Source organism: Rhea americana, unplaced genomic scaffold, assembly GCF_003343005.1.
Source record: "Rhea americana isolate MKP2758 unplaced genomic scaffold, rheAme1 scaffold_8, whole genome shotgun sequence".
Lineage (NCBI taxonomy): Eukaryota > Metazoa > Chordata > Aves > Rheiformes > Rheidae > Rhea > Rhea americana.
This window is the reverse complement of record NW_028186978.1, coordinates 2,987,586-3,015,184: the sequence shown is the minus strand read 5'-3', so window position 1 is coordinate 3,015,184 and position 27,599 is coordinate 2,987,586. Positions and strand designations below refer to the sequence as shown.

The following is a 27,599-nucleotide window of genomic DNA, read 5'->3' as shown; positions in this document are numbered from 1 at the left end:
AGAGAACAGATTGGCAGCTAGGCACTTCAATGAAAAGAAAGGCACTTGAAACATAGTCTAGGACTTCACCCGTACTGTATGTTACTGCTCAGACCTTATGAAATTTATTGAAGACATGTCTTTCCTAGTGAAGGCAATACACTGACCATAACTAGCTCAAGCAGGAAGATTACAATCTAGTACTACATAACTATTAAGTATGTTATGATGTTACTCAGCAGATGTGATCTCTAGTTTCTGGTCTTTTACATGTTCTGTTGAATGTAAGATGATTATGATTTTAAGAACTAGTTCATAACTGTAGAAATAATCTGGACTATCATTTTCTATAATCAAAGAGAAAACAAATAGCTTTTTTATAGCTTCTTTTTTTTTTCAGACACAAATGCCTAATATTAGCAGTAGCTTTCCCAGAAATGTTTTAATCAGCCTGTAAAAAATTGAGCTTAAAACAAGAAAATAATTGAGCTATTAGTAAAGAGAAGTTTCTTTTTCATGTCTGCGAAGAGGGTTTAAGAGAGAAGCTGGATTATTTCTGCTATGAATTGTGTCATGTACCCTGAAAAAATTGGGTGCAGAAAGCTGGAGTTTACAATATATATTCCCGATTACTCTTTGTGATAGTGACTCTTTGTACAATCTCATATCAATGTTAATGAAACAGAAGTGATTTATAATTTTTTTTCTGTCTTGGTTCCTTCCCCAAAAATGTTGTGAAGTAAGGAGTGCCCATATTAGTCATTTGCAAAAATGTCTTATTGTGCCTATAAATATGTAGCTTTTGCAACTTATTTTTCTTCTTAATTTCCTCATTATTTTATTTTGTATAATTTAGTTTTAAAAATAAATTTGAAGGCATGGTTTAGGAGAATTAAAGCTTACTGTTACAGAAATGATTGTTCATTGTGTATGAACTGTTTTATCTTAAATGTAATTAATCCAACATTAGGGTTCAGAATTTCTTAATCAGTTTAGTGAGAATCCCTTAGAAATTTGAATGATTCTTCCAGTGCATGTGTTCACTTAAGCATATTCATGTCAATTCTAAATCTGCTGAAGAACTAGATATTGTTGAATGCGATTTCCAGTTATTTTTTTTACTGTATTTTTTCATCTTGACATGTTGTATACCTTGTGCATGTTGCCTTTGCATAATTTTACTTACACATTAGATATTGGTATCTACGTAGCTACTGAGACAAGTGCCTGCTATAATGGATCTTCTTATCTCAACATAACTAAGCAATAGCTGTCATACTTGAAAATTGGTGGGCCACCCATTGGTAGCTGAAGATGATTTGCATTAAACATTTTGAGGAAGACTGGTGGTCCTCACTTCTTGAACTCTTGTGAGCCTTGCTGTTATAAAAAGTTAATGATTGTAATAAATACAAGTTTCACTGTGCTCTGTTCTTCATGACAAAAGATACCAGTCTCAGTGCCCTTGATAAATCTACCCAAACAACTACATGCTAGTTTTCTGTGCTTTTTACTAAATCTGTTTTTTTCCCTCATTTCTTTTTCTTTATAACATGTCTTTAACACCTGTAGTTTCAGAGTTTTCAACTTGCAGCTTCTAGGGTTTTCTGTCAAAGACTGGAATTTATCCATTTGATATCAGAATTATTGTACTTGGCCTTAAATACACAGAAGCTGAGGTTGCTCTTTCCAGAAAAGCTTATTTCTGTCTTGAAAATGGGAGAAAATAAGATAGAGTTCTTTAAGTTTTTTTTTCTGCTCATCTTTCCCTTGTGGGATAAGAAAACATGTCAAAAATCAATAAATATGTGTTAATGTGCACCTAAGTATGCAATTGTTGCTATGACTTTGAATCCTTAGTTCTGCAAGTCCTCCTGTCTTTTTTAAAAGTTAGCATTTAAACCAGTATGAGTTTATTTAAATAACCATGAATCACAAAGTATTCTGTTTTTTAAGCATCTCTTAAAATCATATAGTTTGTCTCATTTCATTAAAGCTGTGGTAAGGTGCATATGACAGAAAACATCCATTTATTCTCCTGTTTTGTTATTACTAAAGACTGTTAAGTTTGCTAGCTGACTTGGCACTGAACGGGATGAAGAACATGTGCGTGATCTGRCCGTGGCTGCAGCAGTAGGGAGGAGGGTGACTTTGCTGGCCAGTACCACCTTTTCCCCTTCTTCCTTCTTGCACTGGCCTCAACTGTTTCATTCGAAGTGTTGGATATGGATATGTTACAATTACCATCCTTTACAAATACATTTGTATGCAACAAATATATATAYATATGTAATATATATAATATATATACATTGTATATATTTGAAAGGCAGGTATAACTTAATATCGAATTTTTCTTTATGCAATTAAGCAAGAATAGTTCTTTCCAGAAGAAACTCCTGTTCCAATCTCTAGTCTTGTAAAAAGAAAGTTAGAGTTGTCCAACTGCAGCAAATAAAAAAAACAAAAATAAGCACCATGTACTCTGTCTCACATTTATTAAATAGGTGGTGATTTTAAAGAGGAATCTTTACCATCTGTTGAGGGCCAATTCTCAACATTGACAGTGTAGACAAGCTGGTCTTCATAATTCTCAGAACAATACATGGTGGTAAGAAGAAATCTAGGGATGTGAGAAATACATGTGCATATATGTGTTTTTCTCCTTTTAATTTGTTGTCAATAATTGCTTCAAGGATAAATCAAAAGGTTACTTTGTCACTTATTTCCAAATATTTCTGTGGTTTTGCAGATTCCAAGGTTTTACCACTTTGAAAAATTACTGTAGAAGTCAGCGGCAGAAAACTGCAGCTTTCACTTTAGATTTTATCAATCTTCTCTTTCTCTCTCTTTTTTTTTTTCTTTCTTTCCTTTTTCCTTCATCCTGTCAGTCCAGATCTCACTRTAACATTTGTAGTGTTACTCCTTTCTTTAAGCTTATTTTATCTTGCTTACGTTTCTATTTCCATTCTTTCTCCAACTCTTCTAGATACAAGGTATACATAGTAAAAGTAAATCTCRCCCAGTTCCCTGCTGGGAGGAGTTTCCCTGCTGAAATCCCTTCCGCMGCGCTGGAGGAGCGAGGCGAAGGGGCAGTTACGGGTGACCAGAGCGTTCTGCTCCAGTGGGTGTTACGCTCTCTTTGGACTCGCTTTGCTTCTTAGGAGGGTAAATTGGACTACACCTAACTTTATGCTGATGTAGTTTCCAATACCAGAAAGGTATTTCTAAGCAAAACAGCTTATTATTTTTCAGCTGGCTGAGCTCCCTAAGTTGCTTTACTGTGTGAGCACCCTTGAAGGTATATATAGAAGCAATAGCACAGGGAAAGTAAGACTGAGCTCAGTTTGGTCAAAGCTTAAGTCATATCTTTGGTATGTGAATCACATCCTGCTTCTGCAAATCTTCTTTCCTTTTTCCTCTTTACCTCCATTTTTAGGCCTTTTAAGGCTTTGTTTTGGTTAATTTGTTGTAGAAATCTTTTTTTCAGCTCATATTTTCCCTTAATTTAAGGGAATGTATTGATATTATATGTAAATTCTAGGAATGTTTTTGAATCCATCTGTCTTCTCATAGACATTACTGTTGCCTTAATTAAATTTTACATGCTTTCAATTGTCCCATTTTTTTCTCTGCTTAGAAAGCTAGTGATGAGCATGTTGAGGAGGAAAGAGATAAGTGGTTTATGTTGGCTTAATTTTACATTAGCTTTTACTGTTTCCTGGTTCTGCCTTGCTTGCACATTGAAAGCAGTTTAACTACCTTCACTTTATCTTCACTGGAGAAATTGGTATCAAAACACTTGTTAATTGTGTGGTCTTTGTGCCCTTTTCTTGTAGAGAAGAGTTTTATAAGGGGTACTATCAGATAATGCAGGTCTGAAAGGTACAGGTGCAAGGCATAGCATAGGAGATATTTTTCTGTTGTTTTCTTTGTTGTTGAAAGTATCTTTATATTTAAGTGTTTTTCAGGAGCATTTTATGTAACTAGTACTTTGATTAAAGTTAGTATGCCAAAGCTAGTCTGCATAAAACTACTGTATTGCTTAGTTTATTAGCCTGTGTCTATACTGTGGAACACAGGCGCGTGCCAGCTCTCCAGTGCGAGTGAGCTTCTGAGCTATGCCAGGACAAGACCCAGGACAGGAAGCACAGGTGGAAGGCAGGCCCCAGCACAACCCAGACTATATCCCAGTCTGGATGACTGAGAAACCAGGCCTGTGGAGAATGCATGTTCCTCTCTYTAATCCTAAAGCTATGGCTCTAGGATTAGTCTGTGGTTGGTACCAAAAATATGCTGCAGCCGGACATGTATAGTGGTTGCAGCAGTATCTGTGTGTGTCCTAACACACACATTGCAGTACCTACTGCTGTGTGCATCTAGCTAGCTCATGAAGCACTTCTTATTGCTTGTTACCTTGCATCCTATTTACCACTCTAATTGTGTTTGCAATAAACTGCTGTGTTTACATAAAAGGAGAATTTTTGTGACAGCTGAGGACAGTACAGCAGGTACAAATGGAAAATTGAAGATAGCTCAAACTTACACATGTCACAACTGGATATTTCATAACAATAATAAAGAATTTCAAGTCTGAATGYTTAGGGCCTGAATTCTTAATAGCTTCTCTACATGTTGTAGGGTCTTGCTACTTTATGTTCAAAAATAATGGAAGAGATATTTCAAAAACATGTAAATACAAGTATTTGTTGAGAGTATTGGTTAAATGGTTGAATATTCTTTGCTTCCTGGTAGGTGTTTATCATATCAGGAGASCAGACRTCTGGGTTTCAAAGACCTTATCAGAAGGGAAGAAAGTTTAATGTTTTTGTTTGTATAGTTGCAAGAAAACATCACCCAAAGAAACACTTTTAAAAACACTACTCTCTTTCTGGCAGTAATAAAAATACAGGAAGCAAATGGCCTGAATTTTAAATGGTGCTAAAGTAATTCTGTGAGGATGACTGGAATGCAATTCGCAATAAGACAGGGCTGGGACCCAGGAGCTGATTATTTGTAATTATATTTGCCCTGAGTTTTTTTTATGACTTGAAAGCAAAGATTAACTAGTATAGTTATCTTCTAGTACAGGGTATTTCTGAGCTTTCAGATTGCTTTTTTTAATTATTATTTTTTATATATTTTAGAAAAGAGAAGAAATACATGGATGAGTGCTGGAAAAATGTCAATGTTGGGGACTTCATCCGGCTTTCATGTAATGAAATCATTCCTGCTGACATGGTGCTGTTATATTCTACTGACCTGGATGGAATCTGTTATATTGAAACAGCAGGTCTTGATGGAGAAACCAATCTAAAGCAGAGGCAGGTGGTGAGAGGATATTCAGAGCAGGTGATAATTGTGCGTTTCTGTTGGATTAAGAAAGTCAACATGCCAKGTGGTCAACTAAAAACAACCCCAGCTTTCTAGATTACCTAGTTTTTGGTAGCTCAACAATCCCCATCTGAAAGCAAACTAACCAGATAAAAGTAGTTTTAGTTTGTGTCTGGAGTTATTTTGGAGCAAATTTAGAATCATAGAATCATAGAAACTTCTGTGAGCTTACTTACCGCAGAATAAGAGAGCCTTATTTCAAGTGACACAAGCCAGTATAAATACTCAGTATGTATCAGGAAGTTGCTTATGGTATTTAAAATTTCGTGAGGAAGAAATTAGATTTTTTTTTAGAATAGAGCTGTATACCTGATCTGCCCCTGATAGTCTTTCTTTCATTGTTTTTTTTCTTATTGCAAGTGTACTTTTAGCTCTAACTCTATTCCTTCAATGATTTCTAAAACCTTTGGAATCTTTCTGATTTTCTGCAACAGCCTACTGTGAACAGTGTTAACTGGGTCGTCTTCCCTTGAAGACTGAACATCACTGGCTCTCAGCAGTTTTCTGCCTAGCAAGTGGTGGTGGAAACTCAGTGAATCTTTGCTTTTCCAACATGGAAATCACATGATTAGAGCTTTATAAGCAATTCATAAAAGCCATTTCAGATCCTGAAGACATAACTGCCGTTGTTCTAATACCAGACACACCAACCTCAATTAGCAGTAAGTCTAGTAGATGAATCCTGCAGACAGGCACAAAGAAGATGGTGTCAAAAGAAAAAAAATGACTTTTGTTCAGTCTTCAGCACATTTGGTACTGAGTTCTGCTGCTGAAGCAAACCACACTGAATGCGACAGCAGAGAAGACTTGGTGCTRTCTGTAAGAACAGAATATTTAGTCCCTCTGGAGATAAAATCACAAGAACGCTGCATTTTCAGCAGTGATGAGGAGGTGAGGAGGAGTACCTTCCTGTGAGTCCTCTGATACTTATAAGTATGGTAAAATTAAAGCCATGATATGATGTCTGTGAAGAATGATGTTTCTTATCTCTGTCATCCTCTTACAGAGATACGCATCCTTTTTTTACTCCTTTCTGTTATACTGTTTTCTGTTGAAAGGCCTATTTGATCTCTATGTAGATATGTATCATTAGAAAAGCCAAAATTCAAATGCCTCTGTAGGCTATCACACTGAGATGACTCTGATCTCGTACCAATTCATGATTCCAAGGTTTGATTTTGGTCTCACTCAAGAAAGAGACCACTTCCTCTGTTTCTGGAAAACTTAACACCAAAATGCTGGGAAGAGTAATACTATCTAAAAAAGTGGTGATTTCTTCACCATCAAAAACTGCTCATTTTTGTCCTCAAATGGACAAAAATTTGTATAATTCTAGGGTCTTCTCATTGGAACTGGATAGATTGTGAATATAGAGGCCTAATCAACTTCACACACCTCCAACCTCCTGACAGCTCAGGTCCAACCAGAGGCTTCATCTGCACAAACTCAGACTGAGTGGTGCTGTTTGCAGTAGTTAGCTGGCTACCTGCCYGCTCAGCTGACTACTTGCATACCATCTTTTTTAAGTATCTCAGAAAAATAGGAAGAAACTAAATCTAATTAAGGCATATCTAAAGGACTAAGAAGAACTGACCTACTTAGAACATTGTCTTCTTTGTGACTCTTAGCAAGTGGAAGCAAAGGTTGTCAATGAGGCAGCTGTTCTTGCCCTTGGGATTCCTTTAAGAGAAGGCCAGGCAAAATTGAAGCACGAAACAGGACCTGAAACCCCCTTAGTCAAGTATTATTTTCTAGTGACTTAGAATAGCATAATCTTTTTGAAGTGCTTATATGACAATAGGAAAGATTTTAGGGAGGTAACTCAAGAGACCTCGTAGGTAACAGAGCTGATAACAAGGAACAGAACACAGTGTCTCTAACCATCTTGGCGTTCCTAGAGAAATACCCCAAACAACTGAGGATCTACTCTCTGAGGATATTTTGATATTGAATAAATTGACATYACTCTACTGCCTTCTGGAGAGTCAAAAGTTGTTTTCCATTAAGAAAGAATTAATCTCCTTTTCCTTCTCTGCCTCATCTGGTTAGCCAAACCGTGCATAAGTCCACTGGGATGGTGAAGCCGAAATACCATTAACACTAGGTCACTGTAAGCAATGAGTTTTCCGTGTTAAAAGAGAGGCCGCAGGACCACACTGTTAGCTTCGCAGCTCATGTGGCCAGTGACTGAACCCAGTCCTAGCTGCAACATCCTCAAACCTAGTAGAGGGGAAAGTGCTGTCCTTTTCTTCAGAGTTGTTAAAAAGAGTTACCAGTTTTCCTCTTCCACCTTGGCTGTGCACCCCATTCCAGTGCCATATTATCAAACTATATTGACTGTCAGAAGCGTGATGCAGCCAAAACTGCAAGCCTGGCCTTGGGAAGCTGGCTCCCTCCCCATTCCAGTGGAGAGAGGCTGATGCAGAAATCATCACCCAAAGCTATCTCATTATGTTTCCATCTTTACTATCTGCCTTTCAACCTTCTTTTTGGTACTTCTACAGAGACCCTTTCACAAAATTCAGGTGGCTTTTATTCTACTATGGAAAAGCTTCTCTTTTGTTCTGGGAACCATAGCAAAGTGTCTCAAGAAGTAAGGGACAAAATCTTCCAGTATTTACTCTGAAGAAATTAAGATTATAAATGAAGAGGACTATACTATAAATTTCTTCTGGCCTAGGAAGAGCTGAGTGCCCATTCCAAGATGCTTCCTTTTGGATGTAGTTTTAGTCATCTCTGTTTTTATTGACATACAGTAGACATAATTCCAGAAGTCCTTGCATGCCCTGTAAGTCTGGTTTACCCTGGGTTCTAGATATGCTAAGATCAGTCATTCTCAAGTTTGAAGCTAGGTTGTTAGTGAGAATGCAGAAGAGAAGACTCGACTGCTTTGGTTGTTTTGCTTCCTTTTGGGGGTAATCTTTATTTTCTTTGTTCTCTTTTTTGCATAATTGTTGCACAATGCAAAATGCATGAGAAGTATTAGTCAATGCCCTGTAGTATGTTTTACAGAAATTTTGTATTTCCTATACAAATAAACAAGAAAAAGATTAGTGAAGAAAAAGATCTTTCACAGTTAATTACATTTACAAAGAGACTGCAGATACCTCTCTAGGACTGTTCGTGACTTAGTACAGTGCAACAAATCAATGCAGCAAAATACAACATTTTTTTTTATCAAGCTGACTAGGCGTGTACTAATAATAGAATGTTATGCTTTCTGAGTTTCAAATTCTATTCATGGGCTTGTGTTTTAGCCCACAGTTGTTATTCTCCTCATGAGGAGAGTCACCTAATTATGGGAATAAAATCTTCTATGTGACTTGTAATTACATAGCAGGTGTTTTTAATTAAGACTGGGCGTTAAAGACTTGGTCTTGGAGTYTGAAACCTTAAATTGGCTGTTCTTTTTCTTTAAAGAACAGAACAACTGACTTTCCAAAAAGTTAGTGGAAGGCACTCAATTTGGAAACAGTTCTGTTACACCAGAGGCTAGATTTCCACATATCCTGACTATACTCATATCCCATTAACTTCAACTGCAATTGCTGGTAAGCAGTGATTCCAAACCAAGGGCCTTTGGCTTTTTCCTTACTTCTTTTCAGGTTTCATTCTTTATTAATAAGAATGTTTGCATCACTTTACTGAAGAGCTCTTTTCTGTTTCTTCGTTCACAACATGTACTTTTAGTCTTTCATAACAGCCATTTCTTCAGTATTGGTAAAGTTCATAATTAAAAATTCTACTTGAAAAACTTCTTTGTGTTAGCACAGGTCATGGAATCAGAAACAGCACAGTTTGGAAGCAGTTCTATTTGCAGAGAGCTCAGTGTCTATTTTTCCCTTACAATGAATAAACTGTAGGAAATCTTTGCTTTTTGAATGTTCTTACTGCATGTTTCTTCCTTCTTCATCACTTCCCACCATTTTCTCCTCTCCCATTTTCTCAAGGTATCAGCAACACAGCTGGTATTTGCCAAGATTTGGTATTTCCTGAGAAGTCCTTGCATGCCCTGTAAGTCTGGTTTACCCTGGGTTCTAGATATACTGAGATCAGTCACTCCCGAGTTTGAAGCTAAATTGTTAGTGATAATCTGCACCTGTGAATTTATGAAGTTTCTAAGTTCCTTCACATTTGGTTTGAGTTCTGTTTTTTTTTTTTCCTATGGTTTTAGGTCTCTGAAATTGATCCAGAAAATTTTTCCAGTAGAATAGAATGTGAAAGTCCTAAYAATGACCTCAGTCGATTCCAAGGCTTTATGTAAGTAYGTTTGRTGTCTGTCATTTGCTTTGGTGTTCKTATTAATTTTCAGAGAGCTTATAATGTTCGCTTTAAAAAATAATTACAACATGTGGGGTGTTTTTTTTGTCAGTTTGCATCACTACATTTCTGAGTCAAGCAGTCAAGCAGACAGAGCTCCAGAAAGGGCTTTCTAAATAGCAGGTTGTAAGCTAGGGAAGCTCACTAGCACTTTTTTTTTTAAAATGTAATATTTTCAACCTCTTTGTTCAAGCTGCTTTACATTTGTGTATTCCTTATTTGAAATGGTTATTTTAAATCTGCTAATGACATGGGACATCTACACAGTAATTATATCCTTAATATTCAGTCTGGACCACAGCTAGGTTGATGAGTTGCATTGCTCAGGATTGGAAATGGAAAGGATTGACTTCCACCCCTGCTTTGACTTGTTCTGTGTAACTCTCACTGACTTGACCGAACTCYTTTTGCTCTAAGTTCCTCATCTATTTCTTTTATTCTCAGCAGTCGATGATTTTCCTATAGGTGGTAGAAAAACAAAATACTACTTCATGGAGTGGCTCATTTTCAAATTTTGAGGGGTGTATTGTCTACTCTCTTCATAGWGGGCAATGATATGTTAGAAATATGGGATAAAACCCAAATACCTACATAAATCATCTCTGAGAAAAACCTTGAGAACAGTGGGCTCACCTGCAGTGAAAGTGTGCCGTGGGGGTAACCATATGCACARTAGTTTTAAAATGGGATTCTAAGTTGTGTTTGAATTTGTCTGATGTTGGCGATCCAAATAGAAGTAATCTGCTTTGAGACTCAGTGTTTGTCCTGAGCTCATTTCAGCAGTGTTGCCAGCTTCTGATACGCCACCTAGCAAACACCAAACTTGTAAACRTATGGAAATTTGTTTACATGACTAGATTTTCAAAGGCAGTCAGYGTGCCAAGTGCCCCATTCTTTTGAAAAGTCCAACCAGAAGCATCAGAATGGCAGCCAGTGACTAACAGCTGCTCTGGGAAAAACACTGTCTAATGCTTTTCCAAAGTTTGACTGGTAATTGGTGGAGTCCTATCTACTTGGAGAGTAAACTAAGCTAACGTGCTGTCTTTTCAGTGAGCATTCAAGCAAGGAACGAGTAGGCCTCAGCAAGGAGAATTTACTGCTTCGAGGATGCACAATAAGAAACACAGAAGCTGTTGTAGGCATTGTGGTATATGCAGGTTAGTGAACCAYCCTGGCTTTCATAGATTTCCTCACAAACAAGATTAACTTACTGCCCTAAGAAACAGTATCATTCAAAGAGAAGTATCTTTTCTTTTCCATGAGATGGCAAGCTTGAATCCAGCATAAGGCAGCGGTAGCTCAAAGTGTTAGGAATGCATGTCTGAATTAATTTTGTTTCTGTTTTAAAAATATAAAGAGTGGATATGTCTGATTATTCATGAGAGGCCAATTCTGTTCAGTGTGAACTGATCCTTAGCTGTTGTTAGCTGCAGCAACAAATCCAAATTTTGAAAGGGACATGGAGATCTRTGACTTTTTTTAGGAGTTCTTTCTGGTCCACAATTGAAGTTAATGCTATTATTTGGTACTCCGTATCAAAGGGCAGAGTATTATTTGGTACTCTGTATCAAAGGGCAAGTATTTTAAGGCTAACCAATTTTATATATTCAGTCAGATAATTACAATGCAAGTACAGAATGTAGAAAATAATATTAAAGATAACATAGAAATGTCAAGAATATGATTGCTGTTATAGGAAGGAATCTTACTAACAGTATGAGATAATGTATGAACAAGATTTTGATTTATCTCRTTGTTTTCTTTAGGACAGAATTACTTCATATATTGTAGGAGCAGTTAGTTACTTCACTTATGTTTAGAATCTSTGTTCAAATACTAGTTAACAGAAATGTCCATTTTCCCAGAGCTTTGGCAATATATTTTAGTTCTGATGCCTGCTGGCAGAGAATTTCAAACTGTGTTGTGGTTACAGGACATGAAACCAAAGCCTTGCTGAATAACAGTGGCCCACATTACAAGCGCAGTAAATTGGAAAGAAGAGTRAACACTGACATCCTTTGGTGTGTTCTGCTTCTACTTTTAATGTGCTTAACTGGAGCGATAGGTAAGCAAGAATCTGTAAACTCTATTTCCCTCTTTCGTCTTACAATTCTTACTGTTTGATTTTGAGGCTGATTCATTTTAACTGCTCATCACAGAAACTGCGTTTACTGTGTAATTCCCTAGCAGTCGGGGATGCTGCCAGCTTTGAGTTCATGTTGTCATGTTGAATCTGCAGTATAGTCAAGGGGTTTATTTCTGGTGAAAGTTCTTAGGTCTGGAGCCCATTTCTGCAGTTTATTTCCCTATTCCCTCATTAATTGTTCGGTAGAACTCAAAATTTTTCTCAGGAATTCTCAGGTAAAATGAGATAYGTGTGCAGTATTGTGGGGAGAGGTTTAGTTTGAGTAGAGTTGTAAGGATTTGATATTTTAGGAGTTGATTAGAAAGTGAGCTTGAGTACTGAAATCTGAATAGTCTAATTTTTTGGCAAATCAAAAAGCTATTTAAAAGATGTTTAGAAAGACTTCTTCAAACTACACTTAATAAACATGTCTTATGCACTGGAATCACAAYATGTGTTAGCTGAAACTGCTTTTACCATTGAGTTTTAAGTTTCCTACTGTAAACGAATCTTGTGATTTACATAGAGTCTTTTCTATGCCAATATTTATTTCACAGACCATAAACTGATTAGTTTGATTAGAACCTGATGATATGTCTACACAGGTTACGTGAAACCTGGACAAGCAGAGATGAGACAGTTCATTGCCAGAAATTTGAAAATTATTTTTTGAAGTGTTTGGCAAGTATAACTAGTATTCCTTTAGTTTTGATAGGTGCTATATAGATGTGCTATTGGTACGAATGCAATAAAACATTTATTCATGAATGCATTGAGCAGTTAATTAATTTAAATGGGGTTTCCCTAGAGGAAAAGCTCGAGAGAAAATGATTATTTAAAGATTTAGAGGTAACTGCAGAGTAGAACAACTAACACCATGACCCTGAACCGCAGTGCAGTCTACATAAAAGTGATTCACTTTATCTTGTTCTTGTTTTCAAGGCCATGGAATTTGGTTAAGTAGGTATTCGGAAATACCCTTTTTTAACATTCCTGAGCCAGATGGGAAATCGATTCCTCCAACATTAGCAGGGTTCAATATGTTTTGGACAATGATCATTTTATTACAGGTAACTTTGGTCTGTTTTGAACATGGGCCATATTAAGTTTTTATTTATATCCTTGGAGTTACCCTTCGGCTTCACGGGAATTGCTTCAAGTTTGTAACTGGTCAAGGAGCTTGATTTCRTTTAATTCTCATGTTTTATTTTGGTAGGTCTTGATCCCAATTTCTCTCTATGTTTCAATTGAAATTGTCAAATTGGGACAAATTTATTTAATCCAGAATGACATGGATTTTTACCATGAGAAGACAGACTCTACTATTCAGTGTCGAGCACTGAACATTGCTGAAGACCTTGGCCAGATTCAGTATATCTTCTCTGACAAGACTGGAACTCTCACTGAAAATAAGATGGTTTTTCGAAGGTGCAGCATTGCAGGACAGGAATATTGCCATGAGGAAAACGGTAAGACATGAAACAACATGCCTGCATGATGTGTCCTTTCTCTGTTCTCAGAGAAGCTGAAAGTTCATAGGGGTCAGGTGGACTTTGAGGTGTGTGGGGCAAAACACACTCATGGAAGGTGTGAATTCAGACTGGTCCCACTGATAGTCATTCATTTTCCCTTGTTATTTGTATCCCTTCTTATATTTTTGCTGTATGGTAAGAGACTTGAACTCTGTATGTGAGGTGCTGCTGGACTGATAGCCAAGTTTCAACATTATTTTGTATCACAAACAAAATGCTCTGTTTTCTCTGGAGAAAGTCATGTTTACTACATTTTGCTTCTCTCCTTGTAGTTTTCAGAGCCAGACCATTGAAAAATTGCCCATCTAGTCAGTCATCTCTCGCGCTCTCTCTCTCTCTTTTATTTTATTTTTTTAAAACTAGAGTTTCAGTGCTTGCCCAGTGTTTTGGGGTTCAAACATCCTATTCACTACCACAAAAGATGCTTACATGTATCCTGTACCACTTTTATGGAGTATACCTTACGGCTCCAATTCAACACACTGCTGCCTTTGAGAATGCAATAACCCTAATAAAATGTATCCTAAAGTCAGATCTTTAATGTTAAGGTAGAAATCAAGTGGATATATACACGGGAGTGTGTGGTTAGGCTCAAAAGGTAAGTACCTTTATGAAACAAAAATCTTGTATTCTTACCTACATCTTAGGCACCTTTGTCAGCGGAGAAGTCAGAAAGCAATGTTACCAGAATTATCCAGGCTGCCTCACTGAATTACCTCATATCAGAATATCTTTTCTATATATGTCTTGTGGGAGCCTATCTGTAGCCTTCTGAGAGCCCGGAGAAGATACAACTCCAGACACAGGAGGAAATATAGTGTGTTGTAAAATCTTCGATTCAATTAGCTAATTTGTTAACTAGATAAAAACACAAAGTTTGTATTACCATTGTGCTGTGCAAGTACTAGTGACTGCAAACATTTGATATTTCATTGGTAGGCAATACAAGTATTCTGTATGAGATCAAAGAGGAGATGCTGACAGGTAGACACATGAATCAAAGCAGTGCATTAAAAAACTGCTTGTGGTTATGCTGGTTTTACTGCCAGATGGCATTGCTTGCTTTGTGTGAGCAAAAGGCACACCCTGCTGGCCACAGCAAGGAATCAGTTCAGCCTTTCTTTTGTTGTCACAGGCGCAGAGGGTTGCAGACTATTTTCACCGTAATTTCTGTACGTCTTTTGAAAATTGTGTGTTGTATGTACTAACTATGTACTAAATTCCTTACTAAGTTTTGTTTCCTAAGCCTCTAGACAGCATTTTAGAAAAAGTTCTTTTTGCTCATAAAACAATAATTTTGTTGCTCTTTCTATAGCAAAGAGGTTGGAATCCTATCAAGAGATGGATTCAGAAGATGAGGATTTTCCTGATGGTCAGTGTGGCTCTTTGAGCCTTATGTCAAAATGGAGGGGGCACAAGAGCAGAGCAGTGAATGAACCTTTGAGCAAAAGATCTTTCAATCAGTTGCCTGGCGGTAACCCTGCATTGGGAGGGGAAGATGATGCCAGTGATGTTTTTCATTCACGACATGTTGCTTTCAGCAGCCGCATTGTAAGTAGAATTTGCTGGAATTTAATACTAAATTTCTGGAGTAACTCACGAAGGAATCTCTTTTACCCTGTTTGAACTGAATGTTTGTCGTGTAAGAAATCCTTTCTCTCTTCCATCAAAATGGGAGCCTCCAGTGGTTGCTTGGTTACAGCCTATTTGCAGCATAACATTTTAACATTTTGATGAATGACAAAAATAAAATTGAGGTTTGTTGTTTATAAAGACAGGCCAGAACCTTTATAGAAGTRTAAGTTGTTAATACCTGTTCAAAGCTGTTTATGTAAAAGCAGATGGGAAACAAAGACCAGTTAGGGTAATACTATTTCTCCTRTCTCTCCTGAACAAATCTTTTAGACCCATTTTTAAGTGAATTTTTTTTTAGAGATTTAAGGTTATATTAGGTATCTAGGTAGGGCTTAGACTGTTCCCCCTAACATCCTCATAGACAGGCTCAGGAAGTGCAGGCTAGACAAATGGATAGTGAGGTGGATTGAGAACTGGCTAAAAGGCGGAGCTTAGAGAGTCACGATTAGTGGCACAAAATCTAGTTGGAGGCCTGTAGCTAGCAATGTAGCTAGCAGTGTCCCTGAAGAGTCAATACTGGGTCCAGTCTTGTTCARCTTATTCATTGGTGACCTGGGTGAAGGGACAGAGCGCCTCCTCAGCAAGTTTGCTGGTGGGCTGACACACTGGAAAGCAGGTCAGTGGAGAAAGACCTGGGAATCCTGGAGGACAAGTTGATCATGAGCCAGCAATGTGCTCTTGTGGCCAAGAAAGCCAATGGTATCTTGGAGTGTATTGGGAAGACTGTTGCCGGCAGGTTGAGGGAGGTGATCTTGTTGYTCTACTCAGCCCTGGTGAGGCGTCATCTGGAGTGCTGTGTCCAGCTCTGGGTTCCCCAGTACAAAAGAGATACAGAGCTACTAGAGAGAATCCAGCTACAAGGATGATCAGAGGACTGGATCATCTGCCCCATGAGGAATGGCTGTGAGAGCTGGGCCTGTTTAGCCTGGAGGAGAGCAGACTGAGAGTGGATCCTATCAATGTATACAAATATCTGCAGCGAGGGTGTCAAGAGGATGGGGCTGGACTTTGTACAGTGGTGCCCAGCAACAGGACAAGAGACAGCAGACACAAACTGAAACACAAGAAGTTCCATCTGAATGTGAGGAAAAACTTCTTTACTGCAAGAGTGACAGAGCACTGGAACAGGTTGCCCAGAGAGGTTGTGGAGTCTCCTCTGGAGACACTCAAAACATGCTTGGATGTGATCCTGTGCAGCGTATCCTAGGTGACCTTGCTTGAGCAGGGGGTTGGACTTGAGAGGACCAGAGGTCCGTTCCAACCTCAACCATTCTGTGATTCTGTAATATCTAAATGACCAATATTCCAGTTGCACTTACTAGGGGCTAGCAGGGGTAAAAGTGCTGTTTCTGTTACCTGRAGGTATTCAAGTAGTGTTAGTGTTGTTTAATCTCTGTTGAAGAGTCTTACAACTAAGATTGTACTCACCTGTCGTGGCACAAGATTTGCTATTTGCCAGGGGCTAGTACAAGGCACTGAGGAGGGCAGCATGCTCCTCYGTCTCTAGTAAAACCAACTCAGCATCTGACAGGGATGGCCCTTTATTTTAAAGAAAGAGATTGTATGATTTTTTTATACTTCATTCATCTGTATTTGATTCTACCTCAAGAGAYTGAGATTAATTTGAAACCTTTTAACATGGATCTCTTGAATCAATTGTCAGTAGTGTCTGGACAATTATAATTTTCCCCTAATATATGAGCTTTATATGGCACTTTTAAAATATATCTCAAAAGAATTTGCCACACTGAAGTTATTTGTGCATGAAGTCCCATTTGTGACTTTCAGGACTTATATCCTAATGGACAGTTTTGTTACTTTGATCGATAGGAAACAGATGTTGTACCAGACACACAACTGTTGGAAAAATTCAGTCAAATTTCTTCTCGTTCTTATCCACAATCAGAAGAAGCCAGCAGYGAGCCATGTTTGGAGACAGTGTATATCACCGACTTCTTCCTTGCTCTGGCCATCTGTAATACTGTAGTAGTTTCAGCCCCGAATCAGCCACATCAGAAGGTAAGATGGCCTTATTTTTGACTGTTTGGACATATTTGCAATTAAATGTGCTGCCTGTAATTTGATTGTGAAAAAACCCCACATAACTGGCATTTACAAAATGATCCTTTTCTCTGATGTTTCTTTGCCTTAGAAAGGAAATAGTGTACATTTACTGAGTGGAATGAGTTCTAGTGCTGGCAAGGCTTTTCTAATGCAGAAAAACTTGACTTGAATAATTTGCTTCTATATATAGATCTTTTGTAACTTTTACAAGACATACTTTGAAATTTAATTGTGATTATAATTTTTTCTATATTCAAGTTGTCTTTTGTCAGGTATGTGCATAGCTTTCAGAGCGTCCTAACACTCAGGTTACCTTTACAAATAGATTATTGTAGTCTGAAAAATAAGAATCATCTCAGAAGACTCCCAGAATGTTGGAATTGAAAGTTCCTTCCTGTTCTCTGGCTCTTTTGAAGAGTTCCTGCAAAAGTGTGGCAGATCAGGTTTCACTGGTGTAGTAATTTGAAGAAAAAATGCTTCTCAGTATAGAATAACAAGCCTCACCTTAACTGTACAGTGGATTTGCTAGACTGTCCTAGGTTTAATGATCTTGAGACCTTGGATCTTAAGTTCTTCCTCAGACTGCTTGTTTTCAGAACATACATCCAACTTTCGTCTAAAGATTCTACTTTCTTTTTTTAATTCAAGTTGCTTTCCAGGGTGGAATTTTTATAACACTGTCTCTTACGGCTTCTGACTGTATTGCAGGATAACTCCTAAATTCAACCTTGATTTATTCCACATACATGTTCCCCCCCCATCATTTCCATTTGCTAATTGTATCTTTCAAATAAAATTTTTCAGTGACATGTGCAGAACTAGATTTTGCTGTCCATCTAGTCAGTGAACCTACAWTCATAGCTGGAGACATTCCCAAAAGGCACCCTAAGGAGTATTAGGTACCCCTTGTGTATAAATGACCCTGATGTTTTAGTATACTCCAGGCATTCCCAAACAAATCAACATAATAGGCAACCTACATTTGAATATGTGTTTAGGGCAATGGTATTCATAGTTACTATCTAGCCATTCCTTAAGGATGGTGTAGAAAAGTAGGCAAAATTTTCTTTTCTTTTGGGGGGATGATATTTCTGAGTGATTCATTAACAGGGAAGACCTCCAAGTCACTAATAGGTGGGTTGTGAGGAGGGATATGGTGTAAAGGTTCTGAGTTCAGGGTTAGGGAACAGGAGTTTTCAGTTTTTCCTTAGGGAGAAGCAATRCAAGGACGTATGTTCCTGCATTCCCATCTGCATGATGCTGAATAGAGAMAGACTACAAGTTGCAAGCAACTGGGGTAGAACCGAAACCAGCATCTGTCCTTTCTTCATGCTTTTCAATGACAAAGGAGAATGTGCTTCCTGGAGATAACTCATCCATAACCTTTCACCAGTGATGAGAAAATGAGTGTCAGCCATGCATACCTTATCCACTGTTCATAAGTTATTTGCTGCCCAACTGTTTTGAATAACAGTAAGCCAATTATTTTACAACAGAGATGTCTTCTGGTTTAAATTCAGATGTTAAAAAAGTATTGATAAGGTATTGTATTTTTAATATTACTTGTAGCTAATTACTATGAAGGCTACAGACTCGGTTTCTTCTTTGCAAGTATCTTGCTGATTCAAAGCAAGAATTAAAATACTTAGTTCCATTTGCCACAATTTTTGAAAGCTGTAGTCTCATACTGACTGTTTCGTTACTGAGTTAGTTCTAAAGAGCAGTATTACATAGAATCATGAATCGGACTTGGAATGCATGCATTTTTCAGATCTGAAATATTTTTACAATCTGTGTTGTTTGAATAAATACAGCTCTTACAAAAGCTGTTTAGTGCACTCATATGGTAATAGGTTTATTTAAACTGACCATTTTTAATATGAGTAATCATAATCATGGCAGATTTTGAAATACTATATTCATTGAGAAGTATACATAAAAGTAGCTTTCTTTTAAGAAATGAAATGTGAAAATTTTAACTTGTTTACTTTCTTTATCTGTTCTGTTGCAGGTGAGGCTGTCTTCACTGGGTAGGATGCCTATTAAATCCYTTGAGGAAATCAGGCAGATGTTCCAGAGGTTGTCGGGCCGGAGACTAAGTTCCTCTCCACTTCCAAGCATAAAGGAGTCATCAACTGAAAGCCCAAATAGTTTTTTGAGCAAACTATCTGTTTTCAGAATGAAACTAGCTTCACCTGCTTCAGATGGGACTGCTCAAAGCGCTGCTGAGCCTCACTGCAGTGACAGCCCAGAAAGCCCCCCACTACCTCAAGAATTAGAAATGGAGAATGTAGCTGCTGGCTATGAACACCACGTTTCTGGTTTCTCTCTTAAACAGTCTCCCTTACCTAAACTATGTTATGAAGCTGAGAGTCCAGATGAAGCTGCCCTGGTTCATGCTGCCAGGGCTTATAAATGTATTTTACAGTCTAGGACTCCTGATCAAATAACTGTGGACTTGGCAGGTCTGGGATCTTTAACATTTCAGCTTTTGCATATCCTGCCTTTTGATTCAGTGCGAAAAAGGATGTCAGTGGTGATTCGGCATCCAGTCTCCAACAAAGTGGTGGTATACTCGAAAGGCGCAGACTCGGTCATGATGGATTTGTTGGGAACTGCATCAGAAGGTATTTTATGTAACCTTATTCTTGGCTCACCTTTGTCATTCTCCTGTCTAGTTGAACAGAAGAGCCTGTGCGATTTTTAAGAGGAAACAAGTAACCAAGCAGAAGTCTATCTGTTAATAGCTCCTTATAGGGAATGCAGAAAGATATTATTGCTTGTCACCCAGATATGATTGTATTTTGTGTTGTTATGGAAACTGAGAACAAAAACGTTGCTGTCATTCAAAGACTTTAGTGGTGTGTTAAAAAAAAATCTGTTTATAGCCAACTGAAGTATTTCTAGTGATAAAGGAAGGTCATCTGCTCAAGTAGTTGGCTGAATGAGAACCYTATTTCTGCTACACAAGGAGAGATACTTGATAGGCTTTATTAGAATGAGATGCTTCCTGGCCATTATCTATGTTAGTGTTTCTGAGCTTTTGGAGAAATGTGGTAGTAGCAGACGCTGTCACTTGTGTCGCTGTCTTCTTGAATATTGAATATTTCTGTGTTTCTGGGTGTAAAAATAATAGCCAGTGCCTGTAAGGTTGTATGATGCCTCCTGCTGGGCTTTGTTGTTCAGGGCTAAATGTTTTTGGAATCTGCCACAGGAGAGATGCATGATCATGCTCAAGTACTTGCTAGTATTTATTCATGCATTGTAACTAACACTACCTTGTTTTTTAATTGAAAGTAATAAAAAGCAAGTATTATCTGTGTATATTAGGAAAAAAAAGTATATTTTAGTTCCAGAGATGCTCTGATTTTTTTTTTTTTTTTTTTTTAATGAAGGTGTCTCTCCAAGTTTTGTCTCTCAAGGTAAACGTGCAGCCTAACTTCTACAAGTCTGAAGTTACATGAGTTGATTGCCTTTCTGGATGTTGCACCCTTTAAGGGTTATTTTTTTAAAAAACTTCTCTGTGACTGTCCTTTTGGCTCCCTCCCACTATACCAGTGACAAAAAACAGCCTGGTGGCTGAGGTYCAGTTCATTTTAGAAAAGTGTTTCATTTTAGAAAAACATTTTGAGATGCTGTTGTTATCTGAAAGGCTTGTCAGTGCCAGACTGATTCCCCATCACTGCCTGTACAGACTGGCACGCTACATGCTAACCAAAGACACAACTGCARTGCATTCTGCAAACATGAAGATAAGTTCAGAATTAAAATAAAATCTGCTTAATATTTGGCTTTTTAAACCATATTTAGACCTGCAAAACTTCCAATATATTTAGTCCAAGAATTTAATTTCCTTTCTTTGCATTTGTGTAACAGTAGGTTCAGAAATGGAACAAAAGAAAATTMAAGAGAAAACTCAGAGGCATTTGGATGACTATGCTAGAAGGGGACTACGCACTTTATGTATTGCTAAAAAGGTATTTATTTCTTTATACATATTTTTGAGGATGTTTACAGTTCACGAGCAACATGAGTGGTATCACCTATGGAACAAACATCACTACTTCAAAAAAAAAAGATCGTATTTCCGTGTTYTGTTTATCTTTGTTCTTTCAGGAGGTGTTTGTAAGTTGACCCAAATCAATTCTTAAATTTAGTTAGGTAGACAGAGTGTTGTCAGTGTAGGATACCAAGCAGCTTAATAGTTTTATTCTCCAATCAGGTTGACAAATAAGCCTGATTCTTTTACATGAGTGCTGTTGGCTTGGAGCCGAGTAGAGTAGGTTTCATGTGAAACTTGCCCTGTTTGCGACTATTTTCCAAATATATACAACAAATGAAGACAAGCCTGTTTTATGGGGTATCACAAATAGTTGACAGTGTTATGAGGTCTGGATGCAAAACTAAATGATGTTTTGAGATTCTGTTTTGAATTCAAAGCTACTTGGAAGCAAAATTCAGTACAGATTCAAACAGACAACAAAGCTTTTTACAAAGCCTCCTGCAAAGTGAAAGCACAGGCTGGGCAGCTGTACAATGCTCAAAACTGAGGCTTTGGTGCGGTGACTGTGTCTATGCTGCCATTAAAGAGCTGTAGGTAGTACAGTGTGCTTCCTGGCCTTTCTGCCTTCCATCTAAACAGAAATGTATCAGRCAGCCTCCAGGCATCTGCAGACTGCTGGTGAGCAATTTGTGCTGTGAAGCCTGTCAAAGCCTTCTAACAATTTATTAACACCATACTATGTCTGTGGACATGCTGGGGCACACATGGACTGCATTACAAGGGGCTGGGCTTCCAGTATGCTGGCTCTGAGGACAGTTTTGGGGCAACTTTGGAAACATAGTATAGATACATCCTATGTGTTTTTTCTCTCTTTATAGGTGATGAGTGATGCAGAATATGCAGAGTGGTTAAATCTTCATTTTTTAGCAGAAACCAGTATTGACAATAGGGAGGAGCTGCTGCTTGAATCTGCCATCAGGCTTGAGACGAAACTAACCTTGCTCGGTGGGTAGAAAATGCTTTCACTCAGAGAGACCCCTTTTAACAATTGTACTGTGAATTTACCCAGAAAGAACTGTGCTAACCTGATTTGCATAATACATAGCTTTCTGGCAATCTAGAATTTCTTACCACTCTTGAATTTTCTTAAACCTTGTTGATAAGTTTCTACTAGTTGCAAAACCCACTGAAGGCAGCTAGTGTTCTGTTGTTTGTAAAGCACAAACTTTTACTGATTTTTGTGCTCACTAGAGTGTTTGTCATCGTAATCCCGTTAAATGATAGTAACAAATCACAAGTCTTCCTGGAAAAAGATTTGCAGGGATCCCACTTCTGGACATATGTCACTGTTGCATTACTGGCATGGCCGGTATGCTGGTGCCGTGTCTGCCTATACTTGCATGGAGATAAGAAGTTAGGTATACTTCTGCAGAAACCATCCCTCTGATGGTCATTCAGCTATGCAGAAATTAGGAAGTCAAAACAAAATKGAAAGTGTTTAGTGCAGATGTGTAAGAGGTGAACTGTTGACAGTCTGCGATAATAACTCTAGAGAACTGCCCAACAAATGACATTTTGACAACGAAGTACAAAGCTTTGAATGTGGTGGTAGACAGCTGCTACTAGAAGCTGAAGAGAGACAGATCCATTTGTTTGGAAARCTTTTACTTCCCTAATTTTGTGCCACCCCTGCTCATGACAAATAGCATAATYCTTGATACTGAAAGGAATTCGAGGACTGCTGGCTTCACTCTCTGGAGAGAAGCCAGAGCRGTACTAGCTGGTGTAGTTTTAAGGATTGATGCACAGTACAGGCACCCTTATGTATTGGAAAGTCAGCAGAGGGGAGATCTAGTTGCTTTGGAGACCTGCTGTCCTGCAGGCAGAGGCATCTTGTACATCTCATGTCTTTGGTGGGACAGTAGGCAGTAGTGGGTTGGCCCATTACTTAGCATTAACGGGCTAGAATTTTATTCTTACTCCCATTAATTAGCATTAGATGGGAGTAAGAATAAAAAAGGTAAGTGGCTTTATACTGCCAAGGTTCTTGCTTCAATACCTGTACTAGTTATCACTGCCTGGGGCATGTGTATACTGTGATCTGCAGAGCAGAAGTACGTACAGCACTTCTCATTCTGCTTCTCTAAGCTTTCCTTTGCTTTTTTAGTAACTATTATCTGGTGTAGCTGCAGCTGTAATTCTCTGACTGTGCTCTTAGGACTGAGAAATGAAGAGACTTTGTCCTCAAAAAATGACAAGCAAAAATTCAAATCATCTCAGTATTGCCAGGATGGTTGAGAGGCCAGYGGTGGTATTGTAGTCCATTGTGTAGGCAGGTATGAAATCCATRTGGATATATATGAAGCCCCAGACCTTTAACAGAATGGAAAGCTGTTTCTGGAAAGAATAATTGTAACACAGAGTGGTCAGCTGAGTGCAGATCTGGCTTTTCGCAGTATATGTACTAAAACTGGCTTCTGTTGGATTAAGAAGTAATCATGTAAGTGTATAGAGTGTCCAAGTCCAAACAAGAACTTGTTTATCTCTTTCCTAGTTGTCTGGCATCAGAGGTTCGTCAGAGAAGTATTCCTGCATCTTAGTCCCTGACCAGTGGTCATGAGTTCTGTGGTGGCTCTCAAGGTGRCAGCTACTTACTGCAGGCTGTAGCTTCTGGATGCTGTAGCATCCAAAGTTAGCCTGATCTTGTGGTCCTTATCCATCCCCATATYGCAGTCAGCTGTTTATAGACAAATTGCTTACTACAAATTACCTACTAGAAACACTAGTTGGGAAAACTTTACTGTGAATTTTTAATTATTTGTCTCTTAGAATGAACTAGATTCAATTGGCATATACTGATGTCTTGTTAACCTCACCGTCACCAGAATAGAAGATTTTAGAAGCTGGTTTTAGGGACACAGTKCTACCTGTTGTGCAGACCAGAAGAGAGGGTGTGACTATATTAAAGTCCCTGTCTGTTTTATTGAAAGTCTTTCTGTAATCTACTAAGATAAAACATAATACTATCTTGCATATTGAGTGGTAATACAGTATAATATGATGTATATTGCACATAAGAGTGGTAAGCTGATCAAAGATAGCATTTTCTCTATTTTTTTTTCTTTTTCAGATTTGCTTCTTTTGGCAGCTTTTAGTTTGGTGGGAGGGGGTTGGGTTTTTTTTTGTTTGTGTGTTTTGTCCCCCCCCCCCTTATACACGCATCCATTTTCTGTACTCTGATCCTTGTCTGGAGGAATATTTTGACAAGAGTAGCTATCCGCCAGGCTTCTGAAATCCCTGCCAGAGTAGGGGCCCTGCAAGGAGAACCAAAGGAGGGGCAACTTTGTCTGTCAAAAGTAGGCGATGATGGTGATGGTGGAGAGGGTGTTAGAGCAGGTGTTTCCTCCCTGTGGGGAAATAGGTCTTCAGGGCTAGCAGGAGGAAGGGCATAACGCTTTCTTAGTTTAGTGCTATGTATTGGAGAGACTTGAGACAAGATATACTGCAGCTATGAGGGATTGAGAAACTTCTTGATGAATGGGAGAACTATCAGAACTTGCAATATGCAAAAATATATGTAAAAGACGGGATTTTGGTGTAGAAGAGGTGGGCACTTGGGACAAGAGATTCAGCTAGGAGTAGGGCAGAGAATAAGAAAGAAAAGCAGGACTTAAGATAGCAAATATCAAGGTGATGCATGAAAAGAGAGTTTGGGATAGACTGAAGTTGGAGAGAATGGAAATAATGGAGTATAACTGTCACGAGGAGTATAACTGTCATGTCTGGGGTCTGCAATACATTGGGGTGGTTGGGAGATACTGAGCAGGGTTGGGTTTCTAGGCGCTGTGGAATGAGACAACCGAGATGGAAAAAGGTTGGGTTAAAAGGGTCTTGTGAAGAGTTGGAGGCCACTGAGGCTGTAAGCTTTAAGGGCGGTATGTGTCAATGACCAGGCTTTGGGACAGAAGGATTAGGGAATGGAGGCATTCCTCTGCCCAAGTATCTCCCAGTAGGGTGTCTGTTTTGGGGTGCCTATACAAAAGACCATCCTGTCCTGTCATTCTTGCAGCCTGTTGGTTTTGGAAATATGGTGGCACTAATCCTTCTACCTGTCTAAATTAAGGTGCCACTGGCATTGAAGATCGTCTGCAAGAGGGTGTTCCAGACACAATACAGGCATTACGGAAAGCAGGAATAAAAATATGGATGCTGACAGGCGACAAGAGAGAGACAGCTGTCAACATTGCCTACGCTTGTAAACTGCTGGAGCCAGATGACAAAATCTTCACTCTCAAATCACAAAGTAGAGTGAGTCAAAAATTACACTTTTGCTCGAGAGAGGGTTTTGTTTTGTTTTTCCTGCTGAGGAATACACTCACGCTATTTTACAAGGYTATATGGAAAAATAAAATATCCTCTGTTTTCCCACCTGACAAAAGGGGGCATAATTTCTTAGAATACCAAAATATTGGAAAACTAACAGTTTGCCTCCCTGAGGGTGCAATATTTTGTATGTTTGCAACATCTGTTTCTTTATATACAGTCCCTAAATGATGATTTATTATTTTAACTGGGTAGACTGCTTAATTTCTTTTCATGCTAGATTAGAGAGTTGACATACTTCRTATATTATAGGGATTTTGGAAGGCCGTGAGTTACAGCGTATTAGCAATCTAATAATTATTGTCATGGAAATTGTATTGAGTTAAAGTTTTGTCCTGCTTTGTGTCGTGTCTTCCCTCAGCTCTTGCTTGACTTGCGTAAATGTACAAGGAATTGTCTCATTAAAATGCATTGCGCACAGTTTTTGACACAATTAAACTACCAACAATTTTAATAGAGAAAAAGCTTTCCTCTCCCACCCGAAAGTTGAGTCATGTGGTAAACAGTGGTAAGTTGCTGTTTTAGGTGGCAAGTTTAGTCCTACTTGCTAGTTGTGCCCTTTTGTTGATGTTTATAACTAGCTACTCTTCAAATTTTAATTTACCAATTTTGGGTTTCTCAAGAGCAAAATTAAAAATTGTGAGTGSTAAAGTCAACCTGTGAAGTCTCTCCTCAGAGCAGACAAATGAAATTTGAAACTACTTCTCTAAAGGACTAGAAAATTTTTCTAAGAACGTTTTCCTTCTTATACAGTACTTCAGCAATTTAAGTTGTGTCCACCCTAGAAGATTGTGTGGCCAGTGATAACTGTTGGGAAAATAAATTGAAGAAGAAAGCATTTTTAGTCCAGTTGTGCTTGGAGAAAGTATTTGATTTTTATTAATACTTTTTGCCTTCCACTTTGCCTCAGAAACATGGACAAAGAGTGTCTTTGTCAACAGTGAGAACTGAGCCCCTTTTACAAAAGTACTTTTCTTCCCTAGAACTGGGCTTTGAAATCAAAAATAGACAGGATCTGTCAAAATAAAATAACCAAAGATTTAAAAGTACGTTTTTTTAATGTATCGCACACAGTATGTATATTGTTTAGAAAAACCTTTTGAGTGTCTTTTATTGATTCTGACAAGGTAAAAAATTGCACAAGGCCAGTTAGAATCCTTTACAGCTCACCTATGCACTGATTTGAAATGCTCCTTTGGCTTTGCATGCCACCCAGAACAAATGTAGAGAGCAAAAGCCTTGCAAAAGCAAAGCTATATTTATGCTGCAGAAATGTTAAGGATTGTTTTTCTGATGGTCTGTGAGCAGATGTGCTTCGGTATTTTCCCTCTGTTTTGTGCAATACCCAAGTGAATATACTTAAGTAAGGTTAAATCATGGGCCCGTTTTAGAAACATCACCCACTGATGATGGGCTCATTTAGCAGCTTCACCCCTTCTGATTTTAGAGGATTCTTCAGCCCCAAATCATAGTCCTGCTGAAGCAAGTAAACTGCTAGAGCAGCRTTTGACCTTTTCTCCATGTGTATTTTATAAATCAGAAAGAGAGCCAGAATACAAACAACATTTTAGTAAGATGCCTTTCTCTTGTCTTCAATTAGGATGCCTGTGCCTTGGTGATGACTGCAATTTTAGAAGACATCCAGAAAACTAATTCTACCAAAAAAAAACCCAGTCAGAAACTTTTAAATTACTCTGCAAGTCCCTCTACTCAGGCTGCAGGGTTCAGTGCAGGCCTGGTTATTGATGGAAAGACTTTAGAGCATGTCCTTCATGACAATCTACAGAATACTTTCCTGGAACTCACAGAAAAATGTCGGGCTGTAGTCTGCTGCCGAGCTACACCACTGCAGAAGAGTGTCCTGGTCAGACTGGTACGAAGTAAGCTAAAGGCAATGACGTTAGCTGTAGGTGAGTCCTCTAGCTATCTTCTGTTCTTTGGAAGGACATAGAAGTTGGTTTCTCTTCTGCTATATTTTTAGTAATGTCTGTAATAAAATTTACTTACACTGGAAGGTAATCCTTTGAGTCATAGTTGTCTCCGGCATAAGATGATGTTACTCTTCTAAGCTAGCAAGTTTGGGCCATAAATTGACTCCTGGTGATCTTCTAACACAACAGGAATAGGAGTACTCATGCACACAGTGTTACATGATGTGTTTGGA

At 38.3% G+C, this 27,599-nt stretch overlaps 1 protein-coding gene across 3 annotated transcripts in view; it reads left to right on the top strand.

Moving 5' to 3' along the window:
- ATP10D (ATPase phospholipid transporting 10D (putative)) overlaps positions 1-27,599 on the top strand; it is a 59,020-nt gene that overhangs the window by 7,989 nt on the left and 23,432 nt on the right. For 2 of the 3 annotated variants that reach the window (XM_085322796.1, XM_085322793.1), the window contains 13 exons: positions 5,127-5,340; positions 9,548-9,633; positions 10,744-10,850; positions 11,627-11,758; positions 12,761-12,888; positions 13,035-13,287; positions 14,666-14,901; positions 16,816-17,004; positions 19,061-19,676; positions 20,926-21,026; positions 21,931-22,057; positions 25,176-25,360; positions 27,036-27,345. In XM_085322796.1, the coding sequence (XP_085178922.1) occupies positions 5,127-5,340; positions 9,548-9,633; positions 10,744-10,850; positions 11,627-11,758; positions 12,761-12,888; positions 13,035-13,287; positions 14,666-14,901; positions 16,816-17,004; positions 19,061-19,676; positions 20,926-21,026; positions 21,931-22,057; positions 25,176-25,360; positions 27,036-27,345 (2,684 nt within the window). The remainder of the gene's footprint in view (positions 1-5,126; positions 5,341-9,547; positions 9,634-10,743; positions 10,851-11,626; positions 11,759-12,760; positions 12,889-13,034; positions 13,288-14,665; positions 14,902-16,815; positions 17,005-19,060; positions 19,677-20,925; positions 21,027-21,930; positions 22,058-25,175; positions 25,361-27,035; positions 27,346-27,599) is intronic. The other variant, XM_085322795.1, reaches the window with a different exon arrangement.